The sequence below is a fragment of the Rattus rattus genome, chromosome 10, assembly GCF_011064425.1.
Source record: "Rattus rattus isolate New Zealand chromosome 10, Rrattus_CSIRO_v1, whole genome shotgun sequence".
NCBI classification, from domain to species: domain Eukaryota; kingdom Metazoa; phylum Chordata; class Mammalia; order Rodentia; family Muridae; genus Rattus; species Rattus rattus.
In genome coordinates, this window is record NC_046163.1 from 9,851,602 (window position 1) to 9,874,091 (window position 22,490).

The 22,490-nt window shown below is 43.1% G+C and overlaps 1 protein-coding gene across 1 annotated transcript in view; it reads right to left on the reverse strand.

The window, feature by feature from the left end:
• Nckap5 (NCK associated protein 5) overlaps positions 1–22,490 on the reverse strand; it is a 555,868-nt gene that overhangs the window by 79,875 nt on the left and 453,503 nt on the right. The window contains exon 11 of the mRNA XM_032914699.1: positions 20,634–20,712. Coding sequence (XP_032770590.1) covers positions 20,634–20,712 — 79 coding nt within the window. The remainder of the gene's footprint in view (positions 1–20,633; positions 20,713–22,490) is intronic.

Here is a 22,490-nt window from a genome sequence, read left to right on the forward strand (position 1 = left end):
GATGTGACTGAATGACATAGCTTGATGAATAAGGTGAAGGAATAACCAAGGAGAATTCTTGACATCAATAATCTTGGACACACACACACACACACACACACACACACACACACAGAGAGAGAGAGAGAGAGAGAGAGAGAGAGAGAGAGAGAGAGAGAGAGGGCACACAAGCTGACACACATATGTGTAAGCACATACGCACACCCTACACATGTGTCTACACACAGGCTGGCATTGAATTCACAGAGGTCTACCCCTGCCTGCCTCTGACTCTACGTGTTGGGGTTAAAGGTGTGTGCCACCATCCCCGGTATATATACTATCTATAAATATTCCATTTTAAATCAGGAGTAGGGACACATGCCTATAACGCCAGGACTTGAAGTTCAAGGCTAGCCTGTCTATACTGAGTAGCTGGTTTTAAAAAACACCAAATGAATGATTGATTGGATGAATAAATCAATAAACCTAAAAACTAAACAAGCAAGACTAAGAAAAGTCTAATTGACATATAACAGATACATGCAAATTAATGTATGTAGGAATTAATCAAAACGAAGTTTGAGGTGTTGCACTAACATCAAACCATGCCAACTTCTGACAGAAATGCTTCCAGGGGTGAAGACCACATGTTAGGGGTGTTATTATTCACTGAGTAGACCTGCTTATCCTAGGAGTGAGTGCTGGCAGCCTAGAACTCTGAAATGTAAGAGGCAAACCTGTTGAGTCACTGACATGAGCTAACCCTGAAATGAGGAGAAGACCGCTCTGAAGCGTAGAACAGGTGGAGACATAAACGAGAGATGGGCAAACAGGACAGGAAGAGGCATTTGAATCCCATTCTACTCGGGTCAGAATCTTTTCACATAAAGATTCATCGAGGTAGGCCAAGTCCACTATTATGAAAGATGCCTCACCGAACTAAAGATCTGTTGAAATTGCACAAAATATATTTTATAAGGATTGTAGAAGTAAGCCATAAAGGAACGGAAGATAGAGAAAAATTCAAATTCTTTGAAACTGAACAGAACATGACTACATGCTCTGCAATTTAAAAGTCAAATTAGAAAACAGCTTGACTCAAATGAGCATGAAAACACAATAGGATACAACAAAAGTGATGAACAATTCAAATATTGTGTCATAACAAGGTAGGAAGTTAAGAACACAGGAGACACAGAAAATGTAAACAAGTTTAGAATTTGTGATGTTACACATATTAATTTTGTTATTTAACAAATTCATATATAATGTATTTTGATTACTAGCTTTACCCGCCCTAATTAGTAAACTTAAAAATAATTTGGGGACGAAGAGATGGTTCAGCAGACCTTGCTGGTTTGTGGAGGGCCTGGATTCAGTTCCCAGCACCCACTACAGGCAACTCATAAAACCTGCAACTGTAGGTCCAAGCAATCCACCAGGTCTGACCTCTGTGGACACACACACACATACGCCCAAGCAGACACGCACGTCTCCACATAATTCCTTTGAGTGATCCAGATAACCTCACAGGTCATTGAGCTAGAGCAATGGCGACCTGTTTCTTTGGCTGATCCTTAGGCCTCTATCTGTGGGGGAAAAAGCCTTTAATCATAGCTCCCTAGGACTGGTCACACACCAGAGTGTTAGAGGGTGTAGCATTGCTTTTCTCCTTACAGATATATCAAAGAACCAGCGAGGCAGGGTAGGTCCTGTGAGGCCCTTCCCTGACTCATCCCAACGTTTCTGTCTAAATTGGGGGATGTATATGACTAAAAATATAGAGATGGAGGAACAGATTTCCTGAGTTAATAAGTGTCACGGTCCTAAGGCACAGCAGACTCAGGCCCAGTTGTGTTTCTAGCGTGCTATTCTGGTTCCTAAAATGTCAGCAGTGGCTTATGGAAGACACGAAGGCTCGGGGATTAGTTCAGCACCTTGGATTCTGCCCTTGAAGTTTCAACTTCCTTTCTTTTTTTTCTTTTTTTCTTTTTGGCTTTCTTCTTTGTTTAGGAGAAATAAACCAGATTTGGCAGAAAATGTGATGAGAAACTGCACCATTTTGATCCAAGGATAATATGTGAGAAATTGAAAGATGTTATCAAGAATGCGTGTTGATATCATCCTCAGCTATTTTCATAACATGGCCTTCCAAGAGGGCGACCGTGATGTCACTGAGTGTTGAATGATACACAATGTGCAACTGCTTCTTTAGGAACTACCTCATGGGGACAGGGCAGGAAAGATGTGTACAAGATACGGCCAGTTCCTTCATATCAGAGAGCAGCGTTATGGCATGAGGAGAGGCATGCTACAATAAGAAGGAGGGCTAAGAAAGGGGGAAAAACAGAAGGAGGTTGTGCATTGATTGTGAAACGGAGATTGCTGACATGTTTGAATGCTGGCACGCCAACTGGAGGCACTGTTTGGGAAGGTTGGGGGAACCTTCAGGAGGTAGATGTCTTTGTGAGACAGTGGTGGTAGGCTTTGAGATTTGATAGCCTGCCCCACTTCCTGTTCACTCTCTGCGTCCTGAGTGTGGATGCAACATGACCAGCCAGTTTCGTGCTCCTAGCACCATGCCTTCCCTGCCTGGAGGGAGCGGGGGGCGGGGGGCATCCAGAATGACTGTATCCCTCCAGAACTGTAAGCCAAAATGTCTTCTCCTTGAGAGCTGCTGTTTCGTCAAGGAATTTTTATCACAGCAACAGAAAAAGTCACTAAGACCACGGTGACCAATAGGGATGGGGAGGCAGAAGGGAAGGGGGAAGAGGAGGAAGGAGAAGGGAAGGAGAAGGAGGATGGGGAAGAAAAGGGAGGGGATGGGAGAGGAGCAGCAGCTAGGGAATGCTCAACTGTGTTATGAAGCTGTAACTGGAATGTTCAAACAACATCTCACCTTATCCATAACAGCAGTGCCCGGGAAGAGGGAAGGAAATGGAGAACAGCATCGTTGATGATTGGGAATAAACAGGAAGTCAAAAGCTGCAGGATAATAGTGCTGCTGAGAAGTCCCTCTGAACTGTAGAGAGCCACAGCACACTTACAGAGCCCAGCCTTACTAGTCCCAAGCAGGCGTGGGAAAGGGAGGAGGAGGGGTGGGATGAGGAAGCCACGTGTTTCTTCTGTGGGTCCTTAGTACCTCAGAGGAAGGGAGCAAGCTGAAGCTCTGAAGGTTTGTGTGGCTAGATCTGATTGACTGTGCGGGAGACAGAGACAACTCTGTGAGGCTCAAAGCCCTCGCCATCTGTTTTTGATGAATTCCTTAGCTTCTCTAGCAAATGTCTGCAGAAGGCCATCCTACATCAGAGTTTATTGCCCTTATGAACAGAAACTCACTAATAGGCATGGTCTATTGTTTAGTCATGCCCTGCCTGCTTCTGCAACAAAGCTCCCTTCATACCCTGGTCATGCCAGGGGTTAGATGATCAGTATATCAGGATTCAAGGATCCCTGTGCCATTAGCAAAGTAGACACCTTGCTTTCTCACACAGGGGTTGCTAAACCATGAGAGTTTCTTATTATAGCCACAGTGTACCATCTATTCTAGCAATTTCATTATGAAATTCAAAACAATGGACACACGCACACACACACACACACACACACACACACACACACACACACACACCCCTATCTTTCTGGGATAAACTCAGCACAAAGCTCTACTTATTACAGACCCTGGATATACTGACTGGATGATAAACGGGGTGTTTGTGTGAGGGCTAGCATGGGTGCATCTGGGTAAACCTGTGCATGTGCCTGTGTGCATGTGGAGAACAGAAGTCAAGAACGGGCGCTCTTCCTTAGGCACTGACCATCTTTTTCTTACGATGCAAGGTCTATCCCTGGCCTAGAGCCTCTCACCCTGGTTAGCCTAAGCTGGTTTGCCAGTGAACCCCAAGGATGCTCCTGTCTCACCTCCCCATCACTGGGATAACACATGTGCTAGCATATTCAGTTATTTCATAAGGGATTTCTGAGAATTAAATGTCAGCCCTTATGCTACAAGGCAAACACATTAATAACTGCACCATCTTCCTGGTCCCCAGAAAATGGTCAGTTAGCCTGAAAGCCCTTGCAGCCCAGTCTTCTCCTAGAGCAGGACAACATTGTAACTACACACATGCCAATTTTACCTACAATTCTGTGAAGTGTCCTTTGAGACCAGCAAGAGCAGCTACTGGCAGCTAAAGCCATCATCTTGCTTTAACATACAAATTCTCTCTCACAAGGATCAATCCTTTATAATGAATAATCATGCTGTGTGTAGCTATGAGATTTTCCAGGACTGAGATCCTCCCCATATTCAGGGTCTTTGGTACCTCTGGTCCCCTTGGGACGAAGTGAGCAGGAGAATGGAGATAAGCAGGGAACAACATGAGGCATCCATGTTCCTTTATAGACATAAAGGCAAGTGTTTAGGGACAGGGAGATGGCTCAGTGCTGCACAAGTGTGGAGACCTGAGTTCGGATCCCTACAACCCAAGTAAAAACCTGGTGCTTGGTGTGTGTCTGTGACCCTCAGGTTTCTATGGAAGATAGAGACAGGAAAGTCCCCAGATGCTCACGAGGCAAGTGGCTGGAGCACCCTGTCTCAGAGGTAGAAAGCGAGGATCAGCACCTGAGGTCCTCCTCTGACCCACACCTGTGAGCCATGGCATGCATTTATCACCCCTCCCCACACACTAAGAATAATTTTTTAAAAGAAAAAGATAAGGTCAATTTTAAGTTCAGAGATTACTTAAGTAAAAGTGTCTACTTTTGTTCCTCATGTGAAATTAGGAGGCAAATGAAGAAGCTTTCACTAACTGGGTGTCACTAGGACCACCTGCTCCCGCTTCCCGTCCATGGTAATGATGTGAGATGAATCCCGGCCTCTGGAGACGCTCCCCTCCTCTGTCCAGTTCATTAGCTTCTCTTCCTCTGCCTGAATGAACGAACCTGGGCAGCTCATGGTGTTTCAGCTTCCTCTAGCGGATATTCTAATAACCCTGTTGATGGCTAATTATATGCAATTGTGTTAGTCAAGAGTCTTCAGAGAAAGAACCAACAAAGTGTGTGTGTGTGTATGTATGTGCGCGCTCGTGCACGTGCACATGTGGAAAGGACGGAGGGAGGGAGGGAAGGAGGGAGGGAGAGAGAGAAAATATTAATTATCTGTCACATTATTAAGTTTGACAAGTCTTAGAAGCTGCCAGCTGCAGGCCGGGATGACTGATGCACACTTCCAAACCAAGACCAGAGAATCAAGAACCCAGGAAAGAGAATTCTTTGCCTTGAGCCTAAAGGAAACAAAAATACAACATCCCAGCTTGAAGTCAGGGCAAGTGGGAGGGCTCTCCTCTCACGTGGGGATGGGAAGAACCACAGGTTGGCTGCAGCCTACATTAAGGAGAGTAACCTGCTTTACCGGTTTACCAATGTAAAAGTTCACTTCACTCCAACATATAGAAGAACAATGTTTGAACAAGAATCTGAATTTTCCATTCTGTCACATAAAATCCATTAAATAAACCACTTCAGTAATTCAGGAGCCGGGGTTGAGAGCTCTCAGAAATGGTGAAAGAGGGAAAATGGGATGGGACATCATCCAGAGCAAAGAGCAAAAGCATATTATGTAGGGCATACTCATCAGAAGGTAATCTGTCAACATAATCCCTTGCCGCCATATGTGTGTGTGTGTGTGTGTGTGTGTGTGTGTGTGTGTGTGTGTGTGTGTGCAATGTACATGTGGGTCAGGGGTCAACCTTTGGTATCATTCTTCAGATACAATCCACCTTGTCTCTTTATTAGACTGGGTCTCTTATTGGTCTAGAACTTGCCGGTGAGCTAGGCTCGTTTACAGTGAGACCTGGAATCACTGGGATTACAAGTGTACACTCCCAAGTCTGGCTGTTTAGATGATGCTGAGAATCCAACTGGGATCCTGACACCTGTGCAATAGACACTTCACCAACTAAACTCTCCCCCAGCTCCCTTTCCCAAGCTTTAGGAGAAACTGCAATGATTTAGGAATGGAATACCTTTCAAAGTGCTTACTGGATGTTTTTGAGACAGAGGACTCAGATCTTGAGGACAAAGCTTAAGAGTAATTCTAGATCTGTTTCCCAAAAGACCAATAAGGATCACGAGGAAAGAATCTAGTCCTCTAGCGTCACAACAATTGCAAACAAATATACCTGTGATTTTGGGAACACAGGATCTTGGCTCTCTCGGCTCTTTATTTTCCCACTGTTTCCCTTTCAACACATAGAAATGACAAGTATCTTGAGAGCTGGCTAAGGAGCAGGCAGACAACAAAAGACCAGAGGTGACTATTTTCCTGGATGGGACTTGTCTTAGTTTCTTTTCTTGTTACTGTAACGAAAACATTCTCACCAAAGTAACTTAAGGGAACAAGTTTTACTGTGGATCATGGATCCAGGGGAAGAGCTGTCATGGCTGTGAAGTCAGAGCAGCAGGAGCTTGAAGCAGCTGGTCACATCTCATCCACAGTCAGGAAGCGGAAAACCAATGACTGCTCTGTTCACCCACTCCAGAGTACTGACCCAGGGAGTATGCCCCGCCCACAGTGGGTGGGTCTTTCACTTCAATTAATGAAGTGAAGACAGCCTCCCCTCTCCAGCCAAGTTCAGACATCTGTATCTCAGATGGTCCTACAGCTCATCCAGTTGACCACTGAGATCAGCCACTGCAGGGCTTTGGTAGGACTGCCCACTAAATCCTGACTGGCCAGTTATCCCAGTGATCCTCTTCTCTTTGCCTTGTCAGCTCAAGGGTTACAAGTGCATGAGTCTTCAATGTCATCTTTCTTTGGGGTCCGTGGGATTGCAAGCGTTTTACCAACTGAACCATCTCACCTCTCTAGCTGTTAAAGTTCTTAGTAACCTTTACATTTTAATTGTCTTCATGATTATGCAAGTTTATACGTGTATCTATAGTATATGTTGGGGCACACAGGTGTGCACATGCCATGGCACATGTGTGGAGGTCAAAGACAACTTTCTGGAGTCAGTTTTCTTCTACAGCAGGATCCGGGGATTGAATTCAGGTTGACAGGCTTTTGTAGCAAGCACTCTGCCTGCTAAACCATCTCATTGGCCCTCTAATAACTTTTGAATAAGAGAACAGGCCTTTTGTTTTGTACCAAGTTGTGCAAATTATATAGCTCATTCTGGGGATAGCTGGTGTGACAGCATGCCTTTTACTGGCTGGCTTCCGTTCCCTGTCGGATGTCCCTTATTGCTCTCTCCTGCACTTCTTGATAATTTACTTGACCTTGAATCCTTGTCACAGAGTCTACTGGGAAACTAAACCTGACTGCTGCAAATCTCATTATAATCCTGGAAAACACTGTGAAAAATTAAGCAGAGCTAGCCTGCTGAGGCTGCAGAGATGGCTCGGTATACATATAATTAAACATAAATATGAAATCGTCAAAAGAAAGCCAGCCTGGCCTGGAGAGATGGGTCAGTAGTTAAGAGTGTAGACTGGCTTTGAAGAGGACCCAAGTTCGGTTCCCAGCACTTGCGTCTGACAGATCACAACCACTGGTGGTAACTTCAGCTCCAGAGGATGCAGCCCCTCCTCTGGCTTTCCAGACAGACATCTGGCTGTCCTTTTCATAAGGACAGACAACTACACAGGTACACGCAAAAAATAAAAGGGAAATGTTCTAAAGGACAATTCACCCAGTTATTGTATTAAGGTAAAAAAAAAAATAGTGCATATAGTTTAGCTGTCTCCAAAATGAAAATAGTTATATCATCTCTCAAGAACACTGTAATAGCCCAGGTATCTGTGTCTGTCTGTCTGCCTACCTGCCTCCTGTCTCTCTGTCTCTGTCTCTGTCTCTGTCTCTGTCTCTCTCTCTCTCTCTCTCTCTCTCTCTTTGTGTGTTAATGTATGTGGTGATATGCATTTTTGTGTTTATGTGGAGGCCAGAGTATAGCCTTGGGTCATGACTTGGACACTGTCAGTCTTGTTTTCTTTGAGACAGGGTCTCCCTTGACTGGAACCTTCTCCAGTAGGCTAACATGCCCTGTTTACACCTCTCCTTTATTGGGATTATAAGCATTTGTTACCAAGTCTGTCTTTTTTATATGGGGTTCAGGGACACACATGTCTTGTGTGGCAAGCAGTTTTTAGACAGAGCCATCTCTCCAGGCCCAAAAGAGTTTTATCAGAAAGTAACACCCAGATAAGCTTTTCATCTCTCTCATACCACATACTAGGTGCTCAAGAGAATCCAACATGCAAATATCTCCCTGACTAAGTAGGGCAGTAAACAGTGGCAGAGCTGACATTTAAACAACGGCTCCACATGCCATCTGTTTAAAAGAAATTATTTGTCTTTTCCGGGATGTCAGGGAGAATAAGTTTACATTATTGAGGAACTACAGAGCAAGGTGATTTCTTGATCATTTACAGTGACAAGTCTCTTTTCAGGGATAAAGCCTTTGCTGCAATGCCCCGGGAGAGCAGTGGACAACCTCGGACAACCTCTAAGTTCCAAGTTGTCCACGGAAACTGAACTTCCATTGCAGTCCAATATCGAGGCAAGAGATTCAATCTCCCACTAAATTTAAGGAGGGAAAAGATGTAAATAAGGATCTTGGTTCAGAATCAGATCAGAGAAGCTCATCAAAACCCAGACTCCATTTTCATATCCCCAGAAGGCTCAGCACAATTGCCTGGGATGAGTCAAAGCCTAATAAATATTTAGTGACTGAACTGAAATTGGTTTATGGCTGAACCTTGCTGGTCTGAGCACCAGAGAATGAAAGTGACTCAGTCCTACCTGTGGAGACGGTATAGCCTCGCCATTACTGTCTTCTTGCCAACTGCAAGTCCACAGCGATGTGAAGCAGCATGGCATGGGACAGCCTTGGGGAAGAGTGTGAAGGGGACGAAGGGGATGGCTCTGAGTGAGATGTGGTGTGTTGGAATTCAGGTAACTCAGCCATTTCATCCATCTATTCAGTAAATGAGGTACCCAGGCCTTCTTCCTGACACATAAGGCTTATAGCCAGAAATGTCCATGACAAACTCTTTCTATACATGAGATCATTTAGTCTTCTACATAAATGCTGTAGCCATCTTGCTGTGAAATATGAGAAAGACAGTAACACGTCTTCATGGACTGCCTTCATCAAGCAGAAATATGGGGTCCACAGAGACACCTAGGCACTAAATAATCCTTAGTGACAGTAACTACAACAGCAAGGACCCACGGTTGGGCCCCTGCTAGAATCTGGGATGTTGTCAGCAGTACGTACACAACTGCTACATTCTCCATTTGGGACATGAAGGGGATAGAGGTTCTGGAAGAGCTGTGGATTTATTTAAAGCCACAGCATGGGGTAGATGGCATAGGGTAGGCTTCAAGGAGGGACTGGAACCTAGGTCTCCTAATGGTGGCATCAAACCTGTGAGACTGCAAACCAGTGGATGCACTTTTCCAAGTGCCAAAGTCTTAGCAAGGGAGCAGAGCTAACTAAACTGTTCAGGCAACAACTAAGCTGCCTGGAAAACGCTGCCCAGAAACAGGGGTACAACATTTGTAAGCTTAAAAAAATCCTTGGATCTTGTAACTGAAGTACCATCTTCCTGCAGATTCACGGGAAGAAGGAACTAAACTTGGATGTTAATAGATATTTTAAAGCTTTGATGGTAACCCCTGTTCCTTGGGAAGACTCAGTATATTTAGCCAGACAAGCAATAGAGTTATTCTACAACAGTCTTCCTCTTTATGGCTGGTGGGTCTGAGAAAGAGAGATGAATGTATAAAATCCATACCTTCAGACTCTTTGACCTCACCATCAACACCACATTTCAGTGCTTCCTCTTTCGCACGCATCTCCTTATTTTTGCTAGGTTAACATGTAGCTAAGTAGCAGCTAAGCCTGCCTGGCTATGATCACTGTGGCATTATTCACAAGGATCACAATATGTTATGTGTGATGCTTAACCTGGATTGTCGAGTTTATGAGACCGAGAGTCACCATGGAAACAGACCTCTGGGTCTGTCTGTGAGGGAGCTTCTAGATCTGGTTAATTAGGATAGGAAGATCACTCTGAATGTGTGTATCACTCTTTCAAGGCAGGGATCCAGGACTGCATAAGAAGGAGAAAGCAAGCTAAGCATCAGCATCTATCCTCATCCTCTGCTTCCTGACTATGGATGCCATGTGACCAGCTGCTCCACACCCCTGCTGCCATGACTCCTCACCACAATGGACCGCACACACAAACTCTAATACCCAATAAGCCTTTCCTTCTTTTTAAGTAGATTAGTCAGGTGCTATGCATCAGCAACATGCAAATTGTAACTAACATAAATATTAAACTTGCCTTTCTGTCTCAGAGGAACAGATACATATGCGATATGTGTCTAAACACACACAGACATAAGTGATTCAGTAATAAAGAAGGATGAAAGTATGTCATTTGCTAGGAAACATAACAGAACCTATTATGTGAAATAAAATAAACCAGACTCAGACACATGGAATCTAGATTTAAATATACATGAAAGCTTAAGGGAGACTATTTAGAAAGAGGAAAGAGACCAGAGGGAAGGGAAGAAGGTACAAAAATAATGGGAGACGAGAATATTACTTAAGTATGAAAAAGTAATGACTGAAACCTTTTGACATGCTTAATGAATATATGTTGGGTTGGTTCAATATGAAATGTTCCCATAGAGTTATGTGTTTAATATGTTTAATATGTGCTGGTGGCACAGTTTTGAGAGGTTGAGAGGGGCTGGAACTATGCTGGAGCAAGTGTGGCTTGGGGTTGGACATTGCGAGTGATAGACCAATCAAGTTCTGCCTTGACCTTTTCTGCTTCTTGGTTGGATCATATTACAAGCAGCTGAGGACACTGCCCACCAGCTGCAGCTCTGAGTAGGCACGGTGGACTGTAGTCCCTTAAACTGTGAGCTAAAATAAGACCTCCTCCCTTTGCTTTATCCTTTCAAGTATTTTGACACAGTGCTAAGTGACTAATACATATGCTAATTTAAGAAGGCAAAAATATGAATAAATTATAGCACTGTATCTGAGAAGCACTGAGAATTTTAAATTTGTGTATATACAGTGTATGCTTCTTTGTGTTTGTGTACAGGTGGGCTCAGCTGTGTGGTTGTGTATGGAGGGTCAGAAGTTGACTTCAGGTATCTTTCTTTATTACTCTCTACCTTATTTTTGAGACAATGACTCTCACTGAATCTGAAGTTCACTGTTTTGGCTAGACTGGCTTGCCAGTCAGCACCTGGGAGCCAACTTTCTCTGCATACTCATAAAAACCCAGCATTGGAGTTACAAACACCACCACATTTGACTTTTTACATGATATATGTAGATCTGAACTTAGCCCCTTGTGTTTATATGACAAGTCTCCTATTTACTGAGCCAGTCCTGATAAGTTTTTTATTATTATTTTAAAATTGTGTGTGTGTGTGTGTGTGTGTGTGTGTGCACGAGCATGTGCACATAAATACATGTGCTGGCAGAGGCTACAAGAGGGAGTTGTTCCCTCAAATCTGAAGTGGCTTTAAGATGACAGTGTAGGGGACAGAACTTGCATTCTTTAGGAAGCAGCACATGCTCTTAACCACTGAACCGTCCATGTCTCTAGCCCCAAGAGGCTGGGTTTTGCTTTTGTTTTACATAAAAACAAATATCACATAGCAAAGATAATGTCCTTAATAGCTTATTTAAGTCAGAATTATCTGCATCTGCTTTTAACATAGGGGACATTTTGAGGAGTAGGTTAACAGCCAGAGAGATGACATAGGTCAAAATACAACTTGTTCATTTGGAAATGCGGTGGCTGAGACCGACGTCGAATAAGTTCTTGCCCAGGCTGGCTGAGCTTCTTCCCGATGAGCTCTTGAGAAGGGAGCTCAAAGCTAAGTTTCAGATGGGCAGAGAGTCACCCGAAAGCATAATTTGCCTCCATCTGGGAGTTGACACAATCGAGTTACAGGCAGAGACTGTTTATCAAGGTGGCATGAAAGTCTCTCTTCAAATTCCACCTGCTTTTATAATCAAACAATAACATCTCCCGAGCATAGGACTTCAGCCCTGTGAGGAACATATTGGAAATTGATTCAGTGCTTCTGGCTGGGCTGGGACAATGCTTCATAACCTGTTAACCTCTCAGCTCATTCTGCCCCTCCCCCTTCTTGAAAAGCTTTTAGCTGCACCAGGGTGGCAGAACAAAGATAAAGCAAGCATCCTTTTATCTGATCCTGTGCAAAATGAGTGGAGCCGACACTGTGGCAGAGATAAGGTGATGGGTAAACTGCCATTCTCCCATTCTACCTCCAGGCTGATGAAAGAAATTAAGACTGACATTGATAAGTTATTTGGGGAGGGGGAGAATTATCCATTTTCAAAACTGGAGGATTTTTGTTTAGAAGCTCTAAGGTCTGGGTTCGTGTCTATGAATTATTTAAAAAGTACCTATTGGATTATTAATAACAATAAAATGAGGACACAAAGTTGGAGGGAGATGGGGTAGGAAGCACTAAGGAGTTGGGGTGGGGAGCACTAGGGGCTGGAGTGGGGTGCACTAAGGAGTTGGGGTGGGGAGCACTAGGGGCTGGGGTGGGGAGTACTAGGGGCTGGGATAGGGAGCACTAAGGAGTTGGGGTGGGGAGTACTAGGGAGAATTGGAGGGAGAAAATGGTTGGTGGATGTGATTGAGGTACATAGTATAAATGTATGAAAATTTTAAAGAGTTAAACAATATTTTTAAAGAATTTAAAAACATTTAATATCACCTATGTGAAAAGAAGGGCCATTGTATTTTGTTTGGCGATGTCCAGATAATTGCTAACAGAAAATAAATCATGCACTGGTGTGATCATACCGATATTACGAAGCATTATGCTGCGATGTGAAGTAATAAGGCAGCTGAGGATGTAGCTCTGTGGACAGAGAGCTCGCCTAGCTCATGAAGCCCTGGTTGGATTTTATCCCCAGCTCCATGTGTACAGCATACACAGACCAGATAGGCAAGAAGGATCAAGACTTTGAGGCCAGCCAGAGTTACATAAGATTTGGTCTCCAAAAAGTATGACATAAAAACCAACAACAACAATAACCAAACCCCACCTAGGTAAATCTATATGGAGTCATGTGGCGAAGTGTCTGCAATGAACTGATTTTTAAAAGTTGTGCTGTAGCATGTTTTTAAAGGCTCCTAGATCAGCTCTGCGTTACAATGGATTTACTGAAAATTCTCAATTTTTATTTCTGATACACATCTATCGCACAAGCCAAGAGAATCCCTGTTTCTCTCTCTTTTCTCAGTCACGTGTCATTAGTAACTCAATTTTTACCTCTGCCTTTTGCCAGGGTTCTCACCTGATTTGTTCTAGTAATTGTCTTTTGGATTCAGCGAAAGCATTTCTAGAACACTGTAGACTTAATATATACATTGGTAGGAATCCTGGTGGCCCTTAACATGAAATCCTTTTAGTTTATTTAGTGGGTATGGTTGGACAGAGGGCATGTGTGTACATGGATGTGTGTGGGGGTGTTGTTATGTGCAGATGCAGGAGTGCCTGAGGACTCTACACACATGTTCATCCATGCACACGTCACACACACACACACACACACACACACACACACACACAAAGCACATAAATATTATCTCATACACATACATAAACACAAAGAAATGTCTACTGTTGTTCAAACCCCTGAAAGTTAGTTCTTAGTTACTTCCTGTATTTCTGCTTAGAGAAATACAGTCATGGAGTTAACACAAGATCCAGACGATAAGATCCACTATGGACAACTATGGTTAAGTAGGTTCTATTTAGGGTTTGATATTATTTGACAAGTGCCATTGCCCTGTTTCTTGTTCTTGATTCAGGCAAAGTCATTGGAAGAGCCTATGGGATGGGCCTTACTTTCTTCTTACAACTAAGGAAGCAACCACAGTTATAATAACATTGGCACTCAGCCAAGCCCTTTCTCCTCTGCTGTGTGAAGATGCTGCTTCACCGACTCTCCCTTGCATGAACATGGTCCAGAGTTACCTTCACAGTAACAATCCTATGCTTCCTCTATCCCTTCTGCCTTCCCTGAACTGTTCACTGGGCTTCAGAAGAAGCTAGGTGCTGTGTGGGTGGATGATAAGGGTACGGTTCAGTCTATGTCACAGGTAAAATGTCTAAGCTGTTTCAAGGTTACTATTACTTGGCTCAACATGGTTTTGTTTCACTTCTAGGTTTTAAGGCAGAAGCAAGTTTATGCAAACATATCCTTTTCTTATGTAAGCTGGGCTTGATCATTTTCCTTCTCCCTTACCCCGTCATTTGCCTTAAACAAGCACTTTGAATGCCTCAGACTTAGAGCCCTCAGGAACTGCTCTTAACTAGAGGTACACATTTACTGGAGTGCAATGCAAATATCTGATATGAAAGGGTCCTGCTTGGTCTGGTCTGTAGTCACATAAATTTTCTTTCCATATTCACTAAAGTCTAGGAGAAGACAGGAATAAGAGGATGACACCCTGGGAGGCTGGAAATGCACAGGTTTATGGAGGTAAGGCTCAAAGGCACTTCTGATTACCTCCTACTCTATAGGTTAGCCCAGGCTGAGGAAGGCGGGAAGCACAGGTAACATATTCGGCTACAGGACTCCCCTGAGGGCAATAGCAGCTCTTGGGATAGAAAGGAGAACTCTCCAAACAGGACCTTTATACCATGCCTCTAAGGCTCAGGGAAAATGATGGAAGTGGGAATGGAAAGAACATAAGAGCCGGAAAATCGGGAGGCAGCCTGTGAAATGTTGTCTTCCGGGCATAACCCAGCCATTACTAACACAATCTCACAGCAGCCATGGCTGCCTGTACTGCGCATGCACAAGGATATCCATGGACCAGGGAGCAACTTGTGGAGTTCTCCCTGCTGAACTATTGGATATTGATGGATACCAGAGAGAGGGCAGTCATTGTCTTCAGTTGTTTACCCAATAGATAGTCCATCAGCCAGACCTCTGGTTACACAGAAGGCCTTGATCTAAATTAGTTGGTCAGAAAACAAAACAAAAAGACATGCGGGAGGAGGGGATTGACGGGGATGTGAGGGGATAAGAGAGAGGAGAGAGGGTGAGAACAACCAGAATGTCTTATGTAGACATATGATATTGTCAAACAGCAAACTTAATGAAATATTACAAGTACAAGCTCCAAGGCAATGTGCTATAGCCGTCCATAGAAAGCTGAGTGGCTGTAGTGGGACCATGGCCTCTGTCTTGCCATGCTGGTATTGGAAAGCCTCTGTAGAAGAGACTAGATGCATACCTAGGAGAGTTTACATTAGGCTCATGCAACCTTTATCCAGTGAGGTGGATGCTGTTATGTGTACACATGTGTGGTTATTAGACAGATGTCCTTTCTATGTCTTATCGTTTTGTGGGTACCACTAGATTCTATATCTTCCTCAAAAATCTTCAAAATATCTTTGGGTTTGTTTATTTGTTTAAGAATTTCTGGATCCCATGTCTTTAGGGAATTTTCAAACATTTTTATTACACCTAGTTATTTACTTATTACATTTATTTATTTGCTTATTTATTTATTTAGTTAGTTGCGGGAATGTGTGTATGGATAAGTGTGCCACAGCCCATGTGTGAAAGTCAAAGGAGCATAGCTTTCTCCTTCTCTTGTGGGGCCCATGTAGTGAATTTGAGTCAACATCTTTGGTGGCAAGTGCTGCTCACTGAGCTACCTTGCAACTGTGGGAATTATTCCGACATTCATCAATGGCTGGCATGTCTTTATGTATGCTTGTGTTCCTGTGTGTGTTCATGTCAGGGTGCATGTGTGGGTGCTCATGTGTGGACATGTGTATGAAGGCTAGAGTTCAACTTTTGTTCTTATTTCCTAGATGACACATGCCTTGTTTTTAAAGACAGTGCTCTTTATTGGACTGGAAGGCACCAAGTAGGCTACGCTGGCTGTTTAGTGAGCCCAGAGATCTACATACCCTACCCCCACTTTTCCTGTGTTGAGATAGAAACATGCACTACCACACCAGGGTTTGTTTGTTTGTTTTTTGGTTTTGTTTGTTTTATTTTGTTTTAACATGGGTTCTGGGAGTAAACCATTGAACCATATCAATTAAACTATCTATCCACACTGGTTGGTAATTTCAACCTAAGACAATAGTATTTCAATTCTTTGAGAGTGTTGAACATTAACACACAGTTAGGCCAATGGGTAGGATCAGTCTGTCATGGTTAAAAAGGTAGGAAAGAAAACCATTTATGCTAGAGCTTCTACTAAATTAGGCCAGCTATTTTTTGTTGCTCATTAACACAAAGTCTGACATTTATTAGGATTATTTTAGAGGGAAAAAATTATAGTGCTTTCATTTTATTTAATTCTCGAAATTCTGCATAGATATTTTACTTCTACTTATGCATATATGCATGTCTATGCGAGTGTATGCTCGTGAAAGAGCAGTACTCAAAGAAGCAAGGAGAAGTCAGATCCCATGCAGTGGGAATTAGAGGTGGATCTGAGTTGTTTAATGTGGGTGCTGGGGAGTTGGACTCAGGTCCTCTGTGAGAACAGCAAGTTCTCTTAATCACTGAGCTATTGCTTCAGCCCCATAATTTATAAATCTTGCATTTCAATTCAGACATAGTACAGTAGACATAGCAATATGGTGTTTTCTATTCAACTCATGACACTTTGACTAAACTAACATGGTCACCCTGAAGTTACAGACAGAAATACAAACTCTCAGGCCGTAGTTCCTTAGCTGTTTTTCTCTGTTGAAAGGATGTGGTTGATATTTGTTTGGAGGAGACACGTACTGTTCAGGTACTGTTACTGAAAATATTCTATCATGGCTATAAAATATTACAAAATATATGATAATACCATGCTTAGGATAATCAGCATGGGAAATAGATATTCTCAGTTCCTGTGATGGGATAAAGATAAAGGAATAAACATTACTTACTCTCATCTAGTCTCAGTTGGGGAGAACCTTTAAAATGTTCCTACTGATGGCTAGCTTAGAGTTACTGTCAACCTTTTCCCTCTGCTACTTCAGAAAACAGAGATTAGAAAGGAATGTGTGCAGTTTCCCAGCATCCTTTGCGGTGTGGTTGGCTATATGATCCATTTGCCTGTGACACTGTATTAGACAGAGCCTGCTGGGAACCTGGGAAGCTTCTACTGTTCCCCATACGTTCTGTTTCAATGGAAATGGGATGACTAGAGTGGCAGGACTCAGTTTGCAACCCAAGGCAAGGGGTTTGAAAACAGGAAACCTCCATGGTATTGTGGATAGCATAGGAACATAAAACTCAAGAGGGCACCAACAACAAACCCTGTTCTAATCAAATAATAAAGTCGTCTATTACAGAAAATAAAAATACAATAAGAGAGGCAGCATGTAACACTATTTGTGTGCATATACATATGTGTGTGAGTGCATGTTTGCGTTGTTCCTGCTTCTTCTTTTTCCTGTTTTTGCTTTTGTTGTTATTGTTGTTTTATTTTGAGACTAGGGTCTCATGTAACCCAAACTGACCTTGAACTCACTGTGTAGCAAAATCAGAACCCTGAGTGGAGCATTACTTTTAGTTTATTTGGTGCTAGAGATGGAAGACAGTGCTTTCTGTCTACAAGGCAAACACCCTTCCCAACTGAACTACACTCCCAGTCCCTCTTAACTTAATCTCAATCTTGTAATGATGGTGATCTCAACCTAGAGCTGTGAGCACATTTGGCATGTGCTCTGTCACAGAACTGAATCTTTTGCCTGCTATGACTATTTTTTTTAACAGGTTCACGAACTTCATTATGGGAAAAAGAAGATTCAGCCAGGCTTTGCAGACGATCATGCTTGAAGGCTGTTAAACAATATTTAACTTGCACATTAGCTAACTATGCTGAACTGGTACCAATTAAATCCCTTTACACTGACAACCATAATAAAAGGATGTCTTGGAATAATAATCTGATTCAGACTACACTCATTCAGCTGTTTGTGACGACTTTTGTATTCCTAATTACAAATGAAAAGAATAATAATTGTGTGCCAGTCTCATTAAGCTGAACAGGGACAACAACACTCCGAGACACACAATAAATTATAGTTTGCTGGAGACGGCCGGGAATGCTAGAAAAATATGGCATTCAGAGCCAGGGGTGGGAGTGCTGGGACTTGACTGCTTAGGGCATCTCAGTGAAAGCAATGGATACGAAGGCTATTGGATACTAACCAGCCTCAAAGGGAGACACTTTTTAGGACTTAATAATGCAGTTGTGACGGTTAGCGCTTATGCTTAACTTGACAGAATCTAGAATCACCTGAGAGCCAAAGCTTCTGAGCATGCTCGAGGAGGATTGTTTGAGTGTGTTAATTGATATAGGGAGACCCAACTTAGCTGTGGGTGGGACTATCGTTTGGGTAGGAGATCCTGGACTGCACAAGCTGAAGAAAGGAGCGGAGGAGCTGATCCTCAGAACGCAGGCAGTCGCTGCTCTCCTACGTTTCATGGTAGAGACAGTGGGATCAGCTGTCTCCATCCCCTGCTGCTGTGTCTTCCCTGCCTTGATGTACTGTATCCTCGAACCCTGAGTCCCTTTGCCTCTTAAGTTGCTTTTGTCGGGGTGTTTTAGTTGAGCAAAAACAAAAGACTCTGGTCATTCTGCTACTCCTAGAGCAATCCATTCCATCATTGCATGTCAAGGTGACTAATCAGCAAATGCATGTTCACAGCCACTGGTGTGTCCCGAAGAACAGTGAATCCTACGAGTGCCCAAGGAAGTCTGGGGATTTGGAAATCAATTACTCCTCCAGTCTCCTCACAAACAGGAAAGTCACGGATATTTCCTCCATCTTGGTCTCCTAGCAGGGGATGAAACAGGACACTTGCTTCCCACTTCACTGGGCACATGTTTTCTTATAGATTTGGTGCTGTGTACAACTTTAAGAAATACAACTAGGCTGTTTTCAGGGTTGTAGAACTTTCAGGGAATTGGGAGCAGGAAGCTAACTGTTGTGTCCTTGCAGATTCATTTTTACCTCAGCTAGCTGAAACAGGTTTTCTGAATAATCATATTTTTTTCTTCATTAAGAAACACCTAACAAGTTGAAGTTAATTCAGGTCTATATTTATTCGGGGATTTCAACCGAAATGATGAAAAGAAAATTGCGTTGAAGGTTTTAGCAAGTGAATTTACTTGTTTTATTTGTTTCTTGTAAAGGTTAGTGTTGATTTTCAACTTGACAAAATCATCTGGGAAGACTGGTCTCTGGTTACATCTGTTGGGGAGTATACTGATTACTCGATGTGGAAAGATCCATCTTCTTTGTGGGCTGGGCCATTTTGTGGGCATTCCTCCACTGTATAAATGGAAAAGTGGAGCTGCAGAAAGCACGTGCATTCTCTACACTCATCTGGGATGTAAGTGACCAACTGCTTCCAAGTGCTGCTGGGACTCCCCTACAATGATAGACTGCACCTCTGAACTGTGAGCTCTATAAATACACCCTTTCACTCTTATGTTGTGCTTATGATAAAATATGTCAGAATATTTTATCATAGCAGCAGGCAAGAAACTAAAACAGTTCTGTATGTGAAGTGTCCAAATTTTAAAAAATGTTCCATTTCAGGAAGCCATCACCCTGTGTTTTTAAGCAATGGACTCCTGCATTAGTTGCTTCTTGAGGCCATTCTATAAAGGGATATTCTAAGAATTGATTCTCTCCTTAGGAAAATAAGTATTGGTTTCCTGTGTCACCTCCATTATTATAACAGCACAAACTCCTCTTCAGCTCACACTGTACTCCTTTGCAAACACCCATCTTTTCTCCACAGTGTGGCTCTGTGACCCCAAAACAGTATGGCTTCCTGTTTCTGCTTGCTTTCCTTTTGTGGTACTTGGCATCAAACCTTAGACCTTGTCAATGCCGATCAAGGACTCCATCAATTATGTAAGCCACATGCCCAGGCCCAATCTACTTGTTTTACATTAGCACGTGTGAAAACGTGGGGTCCCAGACTGAATGTCCCAGATGGTCACAATGGAGACGTGAGCTGAACACCAGCATTCATCTCTCTGCTTCCTGACTGTGGCTGTCGGATGAGCAGCTGCCTCACACCGTTGCCACGCCCTCCCGCCATGATGGACTGTGCCGTTGACCTGTGAGCCAGAATAAACCCTTCCTCCCTGAAGTTGCTTCTGTCAGGTATTATGTCACAGCAACAGGAAAAGTCACTAATAAAGCATCTAATCTCTCTGAAAAACAAGTACCACCTCATACCCCACACAGCAGTGGTTCTCAACCTTCCTAATGCTACGATCTTTTAAAACCGTTCCTTATGTTGTGGTGACACGCCCCCCCCAACCATAAAATTATTTCATTGCTACCTTATAACTGTAATTTTGCTATGTTATGAGTCATCATGTAGTTATCTGTTGTTTTCTGATGAACTTACACAAGCACTGTGAGAGGGTCATTCTAACCCTGAAGGGGTTGCGACCCACAGGTTGAGAACTATTGCAATCATGGGCCATTTGAGACCAGGCCTCTAGAAATGCACCAAGAGAATTCATCAATGTGAGAAACAATCAAGCAACACATGGATGTTTACCTATTACGTGGCTTTGGAGTGCAGCGTCAGCAACTCTATCTTCTTCATCCTCTTGTACATCTTCGTCGACTTCTGCCCCCTGCAGTAAGACGATACTAGAAGTTTTTATTCATCATTCTACAACAATCTTTTGCAATCTTCATAACAATGGCGCGTTCTGTAATGAGTGTGTTGAATGTATACACCTGTGTGGGACTATGAATGTGTGTGCAATGCTTTATCCTGCTTAGCCTTTATTATCTGGCTTCATTATGGGTTTTAATTAAGAGAGCCCATTTCCAGAATTACAACCACAGCTTTGAGGTGCAGGACTCACAGGGTCCCTGGCTCTATGTGTGATTTCAAGATTAACTGCTTTGGTTTTAAAACTTTATAATGGAGTCATTCACACCAGGGTATTAGGAAACATTAAAGTCTAAGGGGCTATAATTCCTCCTGAGTCACAGATTTTTTGCTATAAGTTATTTTAATAAGAATAAGGGACTATACTTGAATCTTATTTAGGTTGCATGACTCTTTTCCTAGAATATAACTCTCTCTAAGAAAGTATCTTTTTTTTTCTTCCTTTTTTCCATAATGGAATGAGGAGACTGGGTTGTGTGATTGGTAAACTAGACTGGCAAGATATATTTGCAAGTGTCATATTAAAACCATTTCCTCCTGTCTGGGGATGTTGATCAGTTGGTAGAAGGCTTGTCTAGCATGCATGAAGCCCTGGGTTTAACCCCTCGCTTCACATAAACCAGGCCTGATGGCAAATTCATAAAATCCTAGTGCTTGCTTATAAGGTAGAGGCATGACCATAAAAGTTTAAGGTCATCCTCAGCTACATAATGAATTTGAACACAGCCTGAGCTATAGGTGACCCTATCTAAAGGGAAAAACGTTTGTCCATTCAAGCTGGAATGAATATTCCTGATGGCAATGCCTCAAAAGGAATGTTAGAGAGAGTCCCATGGAATCTTGGTATTTTATCAATGGTCTGGGACCTTCCATAAGCACAGCATATTTGTCTTCAGTGGTAAATAACACTGGGAGGAATACTGAAACCCCAGCTTTCCAATCTAACAGTGGGGCCCCACGTACATCAACACCACCAATCATAGAAACAGCTGACTGGTTTGGGGAGCTGGATCACTCAGTAAGGTGCTTGACATAAAAGCATGGTGGCTTGGGTTTGATCCCTCAACACCCATGTAAAAAAGCCATGTGTGCTGGTATGGGGTTTGAAATTCTTGTAATTCCATCAGTGGAAACAGGCAGATTCCAGGGGCTCAATGGCCAACCACTCTATGGCAGGGCAGTCAAAGATCCTGTCTTAAAAACAATGCAAAGTCCCTAAGGAGGGACAAATAAGGCTGATCTCTAGTCTTTATAGCATGCTCACACACAATGTACGTGGCTCCTCCTCTCCACAACACATACACACACACACACACACACACACACACACACACACACACACAATAAACAAAACCAGCCAACACCTGCATTGTCTGCACTAGGAGCTATGCAATGGCTTTACATACAGACCTGACATGCTTGACCTAATGCTAGGGAATGGTGCTGTCCCCAACACTCCTATGTTCAGAAAGGATGTACCCTTAAACGACAGAGATGATGCAGTATTATCAAAATGGAGGGGCTGGGATTTGAACTCTGAAAGCCAGACTATAGGCTGGCATCCATTTACAGGGATCTTCATGGTTCTCAGACTTCCATGCTATTCCATCTGTGTGGACATGGTCTCAATATCAGAGCAGTCAAGGTCCTCAAAGATATGCCAACCCCCACAATGGCTCCTATAAGCTATATTACAGCTGGCCACTTGGGCAGCTGACAATGGTGCAGTGCTGC